Consider the following 16236-nt stretch of genomic DNA (forward strand, 5'->3'; position numbering starts at 1 on the left):
TGCAGATGCTGGAGAATTCCAAGATAATAAAATGTGAGGCTGGATGAACACAGCAGGCCAAGCAGCATCTCAGGTGCACAAAAGCTGACGTTTCGGGCCTAGACCCTTCATCAGAGAGGAAGGGTCTAGGCCCGAAACGTCAGCTTTTGTGCTCCTGAGATGCTGCTTGGCCTGCTGTGTTCATCCAGCCTCACATTTTATTATCTTATTATTAAGGATAAAGTCTCCTTGCTGAAGGCTCCAGTACTCATGCTAGGGCACACTGACTACCCTGATGTTGGTGCTGGACATTTCACCCTTACAGCCACCAGAGTCTCCTGCTTGGTACTGACATAGAGCAAATGTTTTTCACCTACTATTATGCATTGTGGGGGCAACCTCAGTTGTTTTTGCTCGCAGCTTCAGCAACGGTCACTTCTGCCCACACAAGTTGTAGACCTGCTGCCCAGTCAAAATGCTAGCAGTTCTGAGAGGCAGACTACCATCCTTAATTCCCAGTGATGAGCTGCTAATTGATCACCATCTGCAGTGTTGCCCCCAAAGTCCATTCACTGGCTCATCCCCTTTTTTAGTCTCAACATCAGGACTCTGAGTGTGTGTGTGTAAAATTCTAGTCGTGTTGGGAAATGCATGAGGAAGAAACATTTTGAAAAATTGCACCTGCAGAGGCTTACCCAGGTGTTTTCTTTCTTCTACAGGCAGCTTTAAGTGCCTTGAAACAACTGTCTGAACAAGGTCTTGACCCAGTAGAAGGTGCAATCAATATAGAAAATGGACCCACTGAAATGTAAGTACAGATCAGCCTGCGTTAATATGCAGTGGAACTCTTGTAATTATTATTCTTAGATTTGTGTAAGGATATAGTAAGCAGATATTATTAAGTAGAAAAACTAATAAAGGCTATGCAGCCTGGTTAGATAAGAACTAGAAACTGATTAAGTAGGTAGCAGCTGCAATCTGATGTGGGTAAGTGTAAAAAAACTTGTTATTGGAGCAAGAAATTAAGGGTATCACTCCTCAAATGTTACAGTTAGTGATACGCTAATTAAAGTTCATTTGTCTTTTTGACCATTAGTTTGTTGGAGATCTTCACCCATTTCATGTTGGAGACAAATGAATGGTATGTAAATTTTTTTGTGTCCCTCCCCTAAAATCCTCAACAGCAACTTGTAGATCAGTACATGATAAATGGAGCTGTGGTGGTCCAGTAATACTGATCATGTGATCCAAGAAATATGATCTATAAACGAGTCAAGACTAGCTGTGAGGTAAAAAGTTATTTACCTTACCTGGTTGATATAAACTTCATCTGTGTCGATAAGTCATCTAATCAAAGACCACTCCAGAAATTTGAGCATATAATCTAATTTAATACTTTCAGCATTGTTGGAGGTGGCATCTTTTTTGGATGAATTGTTAAATCAAGACTCCCATTTACTTTTTATGATATTCTTAAAAGATCTCACAGCACTGATCAGGGAAGACTACTAGAGTTCCTTCTGGCAAATATTTAATCTTTAGCAAAATGCTACAAAGAACGTTTTCTTGTTATTTATTTTACTGGTGTTTATGGGACCTTTTCTTTCCACAAATAAACTATGGCATTTACCTGAAAAATAGCTGTTACTGTACTTAATTGACAAGAACTTTGTGGCTTTCACTGTGGTTGTGAAAAGTGCTCCATTTCTAGAAAGGACGCATAAGCTTGAATTAACAAAGAAATGAAGATGCACATCTAAAAGGTCATAGGACAGTATTCAGACCTGAGCTGAAATCTTGTGTGCTGTTTTGAAAAGGTCACAAGGCTTGTTTTCTTTGGTGAAACATTGGGGTAATCTACTTGAAGTCTTACAGATAACAAATAAATTGACAAAACTAATTCAAACTGGTTGTTCACTTTGATGAAGGGTTTAAATGTCGTGTAATAAATTAAAGGATCCTAAAGTGACGGGATCAGCTCATAATGAATTCACATGAAGTTAGTGTTCTCAATTTTAGAGGATCTGTAATCATCTTAAAACAAAGGAGTTTCCATTTCATAGTGCAGGGGAAAAATTTATTGAACTTTCATTATCACCATAGCCTTAGTGGGCTGTCAGTATCGTTGTTCAATGGTTTTCTTCAAGCCTTTCTCAATCCATGTCACACTCTTATCCACCTATTTAGGTTTTCTTCTTCCTCATGTTTTTATCTTTTTTAAAACCTATTTTCTAATCGACCTGCTCAGGGATATAATTACACACCTCTGGAACAAGTGGGACTTGAACCCGGACTGCCTGGCTCAAAGGTAGGGATCACTAACACCGCACCACAGGAGCCCTCTATTTATTTCTCCTTCAGTTGTTGCTGGAATAAAACAAAACTGACTTTGTTTCAACGTCCATACTTGGCTATCTTTCTGTTTCTTGACCCAAACTCATGTGTATGTCTGTCCATCCAGCCAGTTATTCCATGCACTAGTGTGATTGTCTTTGGGATGATTTTAATGTAGCTGACCCAGCAAGAATCTGGTGTTTTTAGGTCAGCCACCAATTTATATCCAGCTCAATTTTGTTTTCCTAGGCAGCCAACAATGTGCTGTTCCCAATGCTGTAAGTGGGACTGTGCATCTGTGTTTTTTTAAGTTGGTTCCTGCAGGACAAGGCACACAAGGCTATAGGCCAAGTGCTGGAAAGTGGGATTAGAATAGTTAAGTGGTTGCTTGTGACTGACGCAGAATCAATGAGCCAAATGGCCTCTTTCTGTGCTGCAGACCTCTATGTCATTATAATTAAAATACAAATTGCCAGTAGCATGCATGAAATAAATGGGTAACTTAGCAGCAGGGCACGGTTTTCACTGGTGTCAGTTGACAATGCTGCAGCTATGGATGAGCTGTAAAAGAGCTTGCTGGCTAAACAGGGAGGTGCAACATCATGGCCATTATTTTCCTCCACAACTGCAATACTATCACAGTAAGACTTATCTAGCTGAATTTTTCCAGTTCTTGAATGATGTGCACAATGGCAAATGAGTTCGGAAAATCTGGCAAGTGCAGAAAAATGAGATTCTCGACATCAAAAAAGAAGTCCAATTCAATATTTTGCGCAGCAAGTTGACTATCCTGCCAGTGAATGGCAAGAGGATATTTTTATCCATTTGCAAGTCATTAGTAGCTAATGTCATTCCATTGATGTTCAGTTTCCTATTTTCCCACATGCCAGAGAGAAACTGGATGGCATCATTTCCCAACATGTAAGTCAGAATGGGGTACATTGGCCCCTCCAACCCACCACTTCCTCCTCCGGGCATCCAACTTGGACAGCCGTCCCCAACATCTCAGGTTATGATCCATGAACAATGGTTGCCTGAGCATGTCATTGATCATTACAGAGGTCATAGTTCTCTCTGTGAAGCAAAAGCAATCACAGGTAACCTCAAAAGTCTTGCCTGCAGGCCACAAATCACAAAGACATTTCAAGATTCCATAGACTGTGCATTGACATGGAAATGATTTCTTCACATCTTGTACTGTGAATATTCTCCAACAAGCTATTGTATGCAGTGCTGAGTTGGGGCATGGGTATCGATAATTCTACTGCACTTACAGTCCCCCCTCCTCACTGTATTTGTGCAGTGTGGCCTGTGCTGCATACTTTAACATGGGGACCTTATTTTGTTGCATGTCGAGGCATTGTGTGGCATTCTTTGTTGGAGAAGTCTGTATCCCATTGTCTGGAGGCTTATGCTAAACTGTCATTTGTATGCAATATGCATGCCGACTGCTGACAGTACAAAGAACTTGCACAGATAGTAAGAACTGTTGATGGTGGAGTCAGAGATAACACAGTGTGGAGTTGGAGGAACACAGCAGGCCAGGCAGCATCAGAGGAGCCGGAAACTGTTAAGATCCACATTTAGGCCATCGGGCTGTAGGCTACCAAGGCAGAATATGAGGTAGTGCTCCTCCAGTTTGTGGGTGATGTCATTGTGACCCTGGAGGAGGCCCAAGATAGACGTGTCACCCAGAGAGTGGGAGGGGCAGTTGAACTGGTTCCTGACCAGAAGGTGTTGTTTGTTGTGAACAGAGCACAAGTGCTCTAAAAAGCAGTCTGAACCCTCCGCTTGGTCTCACCGATGTAGAGCAGCAGGTACAATAGACCACATTAGCAGATGTGCAGGTGAACTTATCTAATGTAGAAGGTTTGTTTGGTGCCTTGAACGGCGGTGAGAGGGGTGCGGGGTGTAGGGGCAGCTGTAGTTCTTCCTGTAGTTGCAGGGAAGGTGATGGGGCTAGTAGAGAGTGTGGATGAGGGAGTTGCAGAGAGAGCAGTCCATACAGAAGACAGATAGGGGTGTTGGGGGGGAATATATTCTTCGTTGTGAGGTCAGATTGCAGGTGGCGGAGGTGGCAGAGAATGATACGTTGGATACAGAGTTTAGTGGAGTGATATGTGAGGACGAGAGGAATTCTGTCTTTGTATTTTTTGGGTGGAGGGGATTTGAGGGCAGAGGTGCGGGAAACGCAAGAGATGCGGTCAAGAGCATTTTCGACCACTGAAGCGGGGATGTTGTGGCCCTTGAAATAAGAGTACATCTGGGATGTTTGGGAGTGGAATGCCCCATCTTGGGAGCAGACACAGAAAAGGCAGAGGAATTATGAGTAGGGATCGCATTCTTGCAGGAAGGTGGTGAGAGGAGGAGAAGTCCAGGTAACTGTGGGATTCGGTGGGCTTGAAATAGATGTCGGTTTTAAGGCGGTCACCAGAGATGGAGACAGAGCGGTCCAGGAAGGAGAGGGAGGTATCAGAAATGGTCCAGGTGAACTTGAGGTTAGGGTGAAAGGTTTAGTAAAGTTGATGAACTGTTCCAGCTCTTCATAGGAACTTGAGGCGGCACCAATGTAGCCATTGATGTAGTGGAGGAAGAGGTGGGGAATAGTGCCAGTGTAGCAGTGGAAGAAGGGCTATTCCACGTATCTTATGAAGATGCAGGCATAGCTTGGGTTCATGCAGGTTCCCATGGCTACCCCCTTAGTGTGTAGAAAGTGGGAGGAGTTGAAGGAGAAGTTGTTATGGGTAAGGGTGAATTGGTTAAGCAGATGAGGGCATCGGTGGAGGGAGAACTGGTTGAGCCTGCGGGAGAGGAAGAAGTGGTGAGCTTTCAGCCCGTCCAACTCCCACAGTCACCTAGACTACACCTCCTTCCACCCACCTTCCTGCAAGAATGCAATCCCCTACTCCCAATTCCTCCACCTCTGCTGCGTCTGCTCCCAAGATGGAGTATTCCACTCCCAAACATCCCAGATGTACTCTTATTTCAAGGATTGCAACTTGCCCCACTTTGGTGGTCGAAAATGCCCTCAACCGCATCTCCTGCATTTCCCGCACTTCGGCCCTCACATCGCCTTCCCCCAACAAAAACAAAGACAGAATTCCCCTTGTCCTCACATATCACCCCACTAAACTCTGTATCCAACGTATCATTCTCCGCCATTTCCGTCACCTACAATCCGACCCCACAACCAAAGATATATTTCCCTCCCCACCCCGTCTGCCTTCCATAGGGACTGCGCTCTCTGCGACTCCCTCGTCTGCTCCAGACTCCCTTCTAGCCCCACCGCCCCTGACACCTCTTCCTGCAGGAAGTCCTACACCTCCCCCCTCACCTCCATTTAAGGCACCAAACAAACCTTCCACATCAGACAGAAGTTCACCTTCACGACCTTCAAAGTGGTCACTTGCATCTGCTGCTCCCAATGTGGCCTCCTCTACATTGGTGAGACCTTGCAGAGGCTCAGAGATCACTTTGTAGAGCACCTGTGCTCTGTTCACAACAAACAACAACACCTTCTGTTCATGAACCATTTCAAATCCCCCTCACTCCCCGGGTGACATATCCATCCTGGGCCTCCTCCTCCAGTGTCACAATGATGCCACCTGGAAACTGGAGGAGCAGCACCTCATATTCCGCCTTGGGAGCCTACAACCCAATTGTCTCAATGTGGACGTTACCAGTTTCAAAGTCTCCCCACCCTGGCCTCATCCCAGGATCAACTCATCCTCTCATCCCTGCCTCCTTGCCCTAACACAACCTGTCCACCTTCTCTCTCACCTATCTGCTCCTCCCACCTGACTGACCAATCCCCACCATTCCCTACCTACACTCATCTATCACCATCCCACCTACTTACCCCAGCCCTATTCCTCCTCCATCTGTTTATTTCTGAGCTCCCTTCCCTCTCCCCCATTGCCTAAGAAGGGTCCTGACTTGAAACATCAACTAAGAACCTTCTATGATTGTAAGGTAATAAAATGTGAGGCTGGATGAACACAGCAGGCCCAGCAGCATCTCAGGAGCACAAAAGCTGACGTTTTGGGCCTAGACCCTTCATCAGAGAGCCCTCTCTGATGAACGGTCCGAAACGTCAGCCTCTCTGATGAACGGTCTAGGCCCGAAACGTCAGCTTTTGTGCTCCTGAGATGCTGCTGGGCCTGCTGTGTTCATCCAGCCTCACATTTTATTATCTCGGATTCTCCAGCATCTGCAGTTCCCATTATCACCTTCTATGATTGTTTCTGGTTTTCCCTACTATTATGCCTCTCTGAAAATCAAGCTCTGCTACTCCCAGTCATCACAAAACTTAAAAGTTTTTTTTAAAAATAGAATTCCCCCAAATATCTGGATTTCAGTCCCAGGCTGACAGAAAGCACAGACTAGGGTTCTATAGCTAACAAGAATTGCTATTTATTTAGCCACAGGTAAACAATTATGAACCAATGTCTTATAACTCTGCTACAGACAACTCCAATGCACAAATGCATGCACTACTTCAAGCTGTGATTGGCCATCCTATTGCCTTTTCTGTCAAGGTGACAGATACACAAAGTTTTTATGCAACTGGTTGCATAAGGATCCACTGGGCTCTTGTGTGGGACCTTACAATCCTCAGCCCAAGGCTTTTAAAGGTACCATCTCTGCCAGATCACACTACTTTATCTTCCTCCCCCAGGTCATTGAGTTGTACAGCTTGAAACAGACCCATTGGTCCAACTTGGCTGTGCCAGCCAGATACTTTAGATAAATCTAGTCCCATTTGCCAGCATTTGGCCCATATCCCTCTAACCCCTTCCTATTCATATACCCATCCAGATGCCTTTTAAATGTTGTAATTGTACCAGCCTCCACCACTACCTCTGGCAACTTATTCCATACACACACCACCCTCTGTGTGAAAAAGTTGTTCCTTAAGTCCCTTTTAAGTCTTTCCCCTCTCACCTTAAACCTATGCCCTGTAGTTTTGGATAATAAAATGTGAGGCTGGATGAACACAGCAGGCCAAGCAGCATCTCAGGAGCACAAAAGCTGACGTTTCGGGCCTAGACCCTTCATCAGAGCCTCTCTGATGAAGGGTCTAGGCCCGAAACGTCAGCTTTTGTGCTCCTGAGATGCTGCTTGGCCTGCTGTGTTCATCCAGCCTCACATTTTATTATCTTGGAATCTCCAGCATCTGCAGTTCCCATTATCCCTGTAGTTTTGGACTCCCTTACACTGTGGAAAAGACCTTGCCTATTTATCCTGTAAATACCCCTAATGATTTTATAAACCTCCGTAAGGTCACCCCCTCAACCTTAAGGGAAAATAGCCCCAGTCTGTTCAGCCTGTCCCTTTAGCTCAAACCCTCCAACCCTAGTGACATCCTCATAAATCTTTTCTAAACCCTTTCAAGTTTCACGATATCCTTCCTATGGGCGGGTGACCAGAATTGCGTACAGTATTCCAAACATGGCCTAACCAAAGTCCTGTACAGCTGCAACATGACCTCTCAACTCCTATACTCAGTTCACTGTCCAATAAGGGCAGTGTACCAAATACCATCTCCATTATCCTATCTGTCTACGACTCCACTTTCAAAGAACTATGAAGCTGCACTGTAAGGTCTCTTTGTTCAGCAACACTCCCTGGGACCTTACCATTAAATGTCTAAGTCCTGCCCTGATTTGCTTTTCCAAAATGCAGTACCTCACACTTAACTAAATTAAACTCCATTTGCTACTCCTCAGCCCATTGGCCCATCTGATCAAGATCCTGTTGTACTCTGAAGTGACCTTCTTCGCTGTCGACTTCACCTCTAATTTTGGTGTCGTGTGCAACCTTTACTAACCGTATGTCCTATGTTCACATCCAAATCATTTTTATAAATGATGAAAAAAAGCGGATCTAGCAGTGATCCTTGTGGCACACCATTGGTCACAGGCCTCCAGTCTAAAAAGCAACCCTCCATCATCATCTTCTGTCTTCTACCTTTGAGCCAGTTCCGTATCCAAATGGCTAGTCTTTCCTGTATTCCATGTGATCCAACCTTCCTAACCATGAGGAACCTCTTCAGACATGTTACTGAAGTTCAGATAAATCGCATCCACTGCTCTGCCCTCATCAGTCTTCTTTGTTACTTCTTAAAAAGGCTCAATGAAGTTAGTGAGACACGATTTCCCAAGCACAAAGCCATGTTGACTATTCCTAATCAGTCCTTGCCTTTCCAAATACACAAGTAAATCCTGGCCCTCAGGATTCCCTCCAACAACTTGCCCACCATCAATGTCAGGCTCACTAGTCTATAGATCCCTGCCATTTCCTTACCACCTTTCTTAAATAGTGGTATCACTTTAACCAAGCTCCAGTCTTCCGGAGTAGGCTACTATAAATTGTACACGTCTTGTTAAGAGGGCCATTTCATGACACAGCAGATTTTTTTTTACTACACTTTAGAAGTGTACGCCCAATACCCTGGGAATTGCTGTGATGCCTATGCCCTTGAGAAGTCTCATGTTCCTTGTTTTTTTCAAAGTTCTGATGCCATACAAGAATGGTTACTCGGAGACTAGGGCTACCATCTGAACCCCCTGGCAAAGGCTCAGTATAGATACAATGCAGCTCATTCTTCGAAGCGGCTGTCATCAAGCTGATGACAGGCCTGCTAAAATTGTGTCTTGGGGTGGTAGTGGAAGGAGAGAAAGAGAGAGTGAAAAGATGGCAGAAAGGGAGAGGGAGACAGCTTCCAGATATGAGTGCACCATAAAAATCTAGCATGCTGTGCTCTGCACACCTGAAGGAGGTAAAGAGGGGATCTGATAGACGCTGAAGAGCTGGGAGAGCAGCAGCCATCTTTCAAGGAGGAAGGTGAGGATGATGAGCAGGAGGAACATCAGGAATATCATGTTCAGCATAACAAGGTGTAGAGCTGGATGAACACAGCAGGCCGAGCAGCAACAGAGGAGCAGTAAGGCTCTGATGCTGCTTGGCCTGCTGTGTTCATCCAGATGTACACCTTGGTATCTGAGATTCTCCAGCATCTGCAGTTCCTAATATCTCTGAATCATGTTCAGCATGATAGAGTGGTGTGGTGTTGCAGTAGGTGTGATAGGCCACACTGGATGTTAATTCACCTGGAGCTCCAATAATGTGAGCTCAATGCAGTGATCATCTATTGACTGTAAAATTGTTACTCAAATGGTAAGGGATCCCTGCTTGCTCACAGAAGTAAATGCAGCTTTATTTTCTTTGTTTGTTTTTCCTTTACTTTTTCTGTTGTTGAATAAAAGTTTACATTTTCAACTATTTGAAAGTCTTCCATCATACAATGTTCCTTCATTGAGCAGTGAGAAGATGTGCTGTAATGGGCGTACTCTCCCATACAGTGTTCTAGCATGGTATGGCACTAACGGCAGGCAACCTGTGTAGCCTGATTCTAGTAGTTACTAGATAGCTACAATGTCAGTCAATCAGAAGGGTAATGATATAAACTAACCGTACATTTACAATTGTGAGCTTGTGTGTGCAATGAAGTGTCACCCTCAGAAACATTTCTTTTCGTTCCCCAGTAGCAAATGCACTGTGACGGGCAACTCTTGGCGCTTGTTCTGGTGCACGGCTGGGCTCTAAAATGGCACCAGTGGTTGGAATCAAATGGCAGGTCATGGCTGTGGTATTTTCACTATTGCTTAGCGCATAATAGCAATAGGAGTATGGTACGAACATAATGAGATGAGCACTGGAGCATTGTGTGAGATAACTTGCTAAACGCATGAGAAACCCTCCACCAAACTTCCCACAATTGACATAAAATTGATACTTGGCTAAGTTTTTGATAAAATTCAGCTCAGTGAAACCAAAAAATTGGCATGGGTGTGCTCTTCAAATTTATATTTTACTTGTAAACATTTCATATTACATTACTTTCACTTCATTAATGAATGTATTGTAATTATTTATTGAGACTAGCTTAGTCAGAGATCTGGTATACTGGCTCACCTCTTGGTTGGTTACACTAGACTTAAGCACATTTCCTTTTGTTCTTGTTAGTGTCCAGTGTTCTGCGCACCTTCTATGTGACATGGCTGAATTTGCAGGCTCAGCTAGCCCATCATTCAATGCTTTGTAAAGGTCATTGTCTAACATCACTCTCAGCAAGCAGCAATTAAAATGTTGTATGTGATCTGAAAGCCGCAAAAGGACTCTGCCAGCCATCACCCTGCATTAAATATTCGTTTCAACAGTGCTGACATCATTCTTTCAGTCCCTTGTTTTCTTATTTGATTGACTGTCCCCACGTTACCCAGACCCTTCCAACTTTACTCCTTGATGCCTTGGCCCAAGCCCTTTGTCCCTCCTGAATCCTTTTCCATTGCTCCTTGCCCCAGACTCCACTACACACCATGCCTTCTAATGCCACCACTGACTCACCTTTGCAGGTCCTACACCTCCATTCAAGCTGCCATTCTCCAACTCCCCTCCATGTACATTTAAAGAAGGAAAACTGCTTATTTACACACAACTGCACAAACCTGACTATTGCAGGTCACCTTTGAATAATCATGTTAAGAGATTTTCGTGTAACACTGAGGGATGTAATTAAAAGAAAATCTTAATAAGTACTTATAGCAGGCAAATGTATTACTAGAGTTAACCTGGTACAGCTCTGTGTAATTTTTGATACATCATAAATAGACCATTCACTTTATCAGTCAAATCCCGTCCAATTATGTCATCTCACAAGCCACATTTTTTGCTCTTGACGGCTCCACAAAATCCCCCGAAATGAGTGGGTCTAGAACTTATATTTTTGTGACTAGGTTTTGCAGTAATAAATGTTTGCAGTGTTTCAAATCTGTGTGAAAGGTATTGTATTAGCAGAGGGACCATCAACAGCTGTTATTTATTGTAGGTTTAACATACATACTTTGGAACTGACTTGAAACTTAAAGGTTATGATTAAAACCAAGTGATTTATCAAACTACAGAAATCACTGCTTCTTTTAGAACACACTATGATAACTTTTTATTTTCCTTAAGTAGTACTATTTTGAAAAAAGGTTCAAAACCACTTAAAATACTTTGCCTAGAAAATATGCATATAAGACATTAAATGGAATGTCTCCCGTGAGACAGCAAAGTTCACTCAGAATTTCTGGCTTGCAATATTTAGGCTAGAGCAGTGTGTGCCTGCCTTGCCCCACTCAACAAAACAGCGAGGATTTATTCTTCTGGAAGAACTTCCTATTACAGAATTCACTTGTTTTTGATATACATTGAAGTGCATAGTGTCCTGTAAGTTGATTAAGATATGCCATGAGGGTTCTTACAGGCAGACACATGCCGGGTGCCAATGCCTGGCATCATAGGATGCATATAGCTAGTACCCATGGGCTGTGCCGTGAAATTTTGGTGTTTGATGCCCAAAATGGAGCTACTTTGCAGCAAACAACAAGCTGAAGTCGCAAGTACCATCTGTAGTTTTCATGTTGAGAATACTCGTGTAGCTTATTAGTCACACCTGGTAAAATGAGTATTAAATGAAGTGAGTTGCCGTGTTAATAAGCCATTTATCAAGCAATAATCCCCCTTAATTGGCAACACGTTTTTGCCAAGGGAGGAACTCCTGTCATCATTTTGGAAATGCATAAAAGATGAGTTGGGTTGCTCTCAACATCGAGATAAGTCTTGGCAGACTTCTCACACAATTCTGCCACAAATTTTGCCATAGCCCATTTTGCTGAGGAACCCTTAGGATTCCGCCAATGATTTCTGCTTCCGTGTTACTATTCATCCTTGGCTTAATTGTATCCATCTGTCCTACCACAGTCCTTATTACTTTAAGAGTATCGCTGGTGGATCATTTTTACACCATAATGACACTACTTAATTTATACTGTAAATGTTCCTAATGAATTCTGCTCCTTCCCAAAGCATGGAAATAGTCCACTTGGAGATGGTCCTCATTTCCTGTTTTAGTTTTAATCCATTGTTTTTTTGAGTTTTTCTATTGAATCTACATTTCCCACCTTTTCAGGCAGCACTTTCCACGTCACAACTCACCATTTGAAAAAGTATCATCACATCACCTTCTGTTCTTTTGCTGGTTACTTTAAATCTGTGTTTTCTGATTACCAACCTCTCCGCCAGTGAAAGTAGTCTAGGAACTGGATTTGACCATTCAGTCTCTTGAGCCTGGTTCTGAGCTTCTATCAAAACTATAGTGACTTTGAACTCTGTCAGTTTCCTTTCAGCTCTTTCTCTGTTCTAAAAAGTACAATTCCAGCTTCTCTAGTCTTTCCATATCTGTTAAACCTGTTATAAAAAATGAAAGTCGTTATTATTCTCTTATGTGCCCTGCTAGAAGGAAAGCTTGCATTAAAAACTCCATGTCGTAACAAGCCGATAACTCTATCAGAATCTGTGGTTTGAAGTCTCTCTGATGAGACTCCCAGTCAATGTTAGTTACCATTACCATAATGACAATACTTGGTTTGCTAAATGTATAGTTCTGACCTGGTGCAAAGGCATATCTGTCTGACATTTATTTATTTATCTTTTCTATACCTGTAAGGTTTCAAATAGGTGTCTTTTATTATGTGCTCGAATCTCTGGAGTGAGACTTGAACCTACAACCTTATGACTTGGAGACAAATTTGTAACTGAGTTAACGCCCAAAACCTTTCTTCAAATGCTTCAACATCAGACAATTTATGCAGATCTTTATTCTTCTGTTATATGCAAATGTTCCAGAAAATAGATGCCCCATAATTTCTATCCAATTATTTTCATCTTGGTTGTTTTATTTTTAAATTAATTTTATTTAGATGCCTTTTCAATTTGCTTTTTTCCTTCCAAGGAGAACAATGGATCCCCTTCTAATGTGGCATTGTTTTCCTTTGTTAGTCATGCTTTCCAATGCCTGGGAGAGTGGGGCTAATCCAGACAATCTTTGTTGTTCCTTTGTTACATTTATCTGAAGTTTATTCTGATGGTGTGGCCTCTTAAACATTTATAATGCCCTTTTAAGTTACCTGGTTCAAGTTTAAACATTATGCTATTCCCTGGAATTTGGTGTGAGAATATATCCTGGTGGATTAATATAACTTCCATTTAATTTTTTTTGGTCTGTTCACAATTTTCATAAATTCCAAATAAGTTTGTGATCTCCTTAATCTGCCTCTGCCAGTACTGAATTATTTGGCATCTATTGGCTCAATGCCTGCAAATATTTTTGAAAAAGTTCAGATAATTGCTTTCAGTTCCCAACCCAAAAGGCAATAGACACAGTAGTTAGAAGTGGACTGAGCCAGGACATTATGCAATTAGAATTACCTTATTGAGAAATCAGTTGGAAAATAAAATTGAAAAACTCAAAATCTGATTGCTTCAGATATAAACTTTTACAGTGAGAAATGTTATTTCTGATTGTCATATTCCACAAAATTTTCTGTGTAGAAATAATTAAAACGTAAATGTTTTCTACAGTCTATCTAAGATTTCAGCATATTCTGCGATCTGCAGCTGGGTCCCAGGACAATAAGGCAGATTCAGTCTGAAATATTAACATTTCCAGGAAAACACTGAAAATAAGTTAAGGTGGCCCTGTTTCTTTTAGCCAAAGCTAAAAATAACACAGGCCCATGATTGTTTTGCAAATAGCATCATAAAATATTCATCTGTATGCTTTACTTTCAAAAGACTTTTTTTCACTTTTGCTTAAAAGCAATAACATCCAGATAATACTAAATGACCAACTTCACAATAACATATGACATATGAATGTGGTATTTGAATTCCTTCCAATTAATCTATGATGTCTTCTGAAAATTTGACTTATGCTGCAGCTGCTGGAGGCAATTGGTGCATTGCCACTTGGGCCTAGACTGTGTGAATGTTGTGAAGTTTTTTGACCATGGCCGACATCAAAGCCAAGACAACCTTTGCTTTTCTACATAATGCACAGTTGTTATTTTAGAATCCCAGACCAAATGTATAATTTCATTCAAAAGCTACTACATTCCAGATGCTGGAAATCTGAAATGCAGGCAGAAAATGTTCAAAATACTCAGTAGATCCAACACTTTGGTGATTAACTTTTTAAAACAATAGTATAGTAATTTCATGCTGCGATTGTAGATTCACTGTTATAACTCCCTTAACTAGTGCAGGTGTAGATTTCACCAGCCTCCTATGTGCTGAAACATCTTGTAGTCTACTGTTTGCTAACGTATGCTTACAACATGAGAGCTACTTGATGACAACTCAGAAAATTAAGTAATCTTAAAAATGTCTGCTCATTCTGGAAGTGATTTTATTGAATTTCAAAGCACTTGGCAAACACTTGTTCAATGTGTCAAAACGTCTCATATGATAGTATTTCCTTCTGCTCTCATTTACTGTAATTAATATATTTATGTTGTTATGGTCCACTATTTTGTAACTGTGTTCTCTTTTTATACTGACAGTGTTGTAAATAATACTCAATTTAAATGTGTGCCTCAGGTTTTTGTACTAATTTAGATCCATTCATCTTTACAGACAAGTCAAACATCTGGCACAGAAAGCAGATCATAAACGGACTAGCTCAGGCACCACAGCTCAGGACTGCAAGGATTCAAAGGCTGTCGTCAAGGAGCCTGTAGCACCCACGGCTGCCACTGCGTCCTTATAAACCTGTCAACACGCGATAGGGTGTATGTGTATGAAGAAATGACCAATACCATTATATGAATTTATGTGAAGACAACACTAACAGATTGCAAGTGAAAAAAAAATGCATGGTGCAATTAATTCGCAAGGGAAATGAGCAGACTGTATCGATTCCCTTTGCAAAGAAAAATAAATACTTGTGTTGGTTGCCTGTTAGCAGTAGATTTGCACTCATCCACTGAGCTCATATATCAATTTTTAGTGGAAAGTGATTTTTTTAAAAAGTTGATAAGATTAATATACTTCAGCACCATTGGCTATAAATACTTCACCATTGTTTCAGTAACAACCAATTTTTCTTACTGTAGCTTGAGTTTCAGCTTTTTATGATGCTTGAGTAAAGTTAACCAATGGCAGTGCTGTGAGAGTTGTAGTTGTTGTCTTCATATATAGTCATTCAGCTTATCTTTTTATGCTGATATAAGCATTTGTCATACTATATGCATATATATGATAAAGATATACAGACTGCTACTCAAGAGTTGTATGCAAAGGTAAAAACGGAATCATAAAGAAAAATGCTTATTGATACATGAACTGATGTTAGCACTGATCAGTAGAGGTTATAAGATTATACTCCAGGAAAGCAGTTATGGTGTTTGATTTTCATTACTGTTACAGAGGTTTAAGGTGTCTTACCTAGCAGTAACATTTTGTATCCTTTGCTCATCTGTTCTGTGAAGCACATCTACACCCATTCTGTGTGTTGTACAACCTACCATGTGCATCAACTGAGTGTTTTTAATAACTGCATTCGGACCTGGATAAACAATTTAATCTCAGTAGGAAGGTCCACGTATACTGTAAAAAAATCTCACAGTGATATATTTAAAATATGCTGGTTATGAGTAATCTGTGATAATTGGGCAGAAGGTGTCAATCTTGGTTGAATTTTTGTATGGATTAGTTTTGAATCAACGATTGGTCAAATGCAGTAAAACCACATCAGTTCATGTGTAATTTTGTCTACTGTCTTTATTTAAATACAGTTTTTTAAATGCAATATGGCTTTCTAAGGGTGTCAAACCTAAAGGTGTTAACCTTGAAGATAGTAATCTTTCATACTAGGTGAATGGAATTTAATCAAGGTGATGGGGATCTCACTCTTATTAAGTACCTACCATACAACTACGTGGCCAGTATTAGACCTTTCTTGGGTTAAGGATCACTGGTTGTAAATACTGCGCCCTGAGAGTGGCCCGCCAATCCAAAGCCAACAGCTATCCATTTCAG

The 16236-nt window shown here is 41.6% G+C and overlaps 1 protein-coding gene across 8 annotated transcripts in view; it reads left to right on the forward strand.

Annotated features, from left to right (window-relative positions):
• stau2 (staufen double-stranded RNA binding protein 2) overlaps positions 1 to 15963 on the forward strand; it is a 320197-nt gene extending 304234 nt beyond the window's left edge. For 5 of the 8 annotated variants that reach the window (XM_059645862.1, XM_059645861.1, XM_059645865.1 and 2 more), the window contains 4 exons: positions 699 to 787; positions 1076 to 1120; positions 2228 to 2287; positions 14833 to 15963. In XM_059645862.1, the coding sequence (XP_059501845.1) occupies positions 699 to 787; positions 1076 to 1120; positions 2228 to 2287; positions 14833 to 14965 (327 nt within the window). In that variant the 3' untranslated portion in view covers positions 14966 to 15963. Of the gene's footprint in view, positions 1 to 698; positions 794 to 1075; positions 1121 to 2227; positions 2288 to 14832 lie in introns of those variants that run through there. The other 3 variants (XM_048529262.2, XM_048529258.2, XR_007247362.2) reach the window with 3 other exon arrangements.
• The last annotated feature ends 273 nt before the right edge of the window (positions 15964 to 16236 follow it).

This window comes from Stegostoma tigrinum, chromosome 5 (genome assembly GCF_030684315.1).
Source record: "Stegostoma tigrinum isolate sSteTig4 chromosome 5, sSteTig4.hap1, whole genome shotgun sequence".
Classification (NCBI taxonomy): domain Eukaryota; kingdom Metazoa; phylum Chordata; class Chondrichthyes; order Orectolobiformes; family Stegostomatidae; genus Stegostoma; species Stegostoma tigrinum.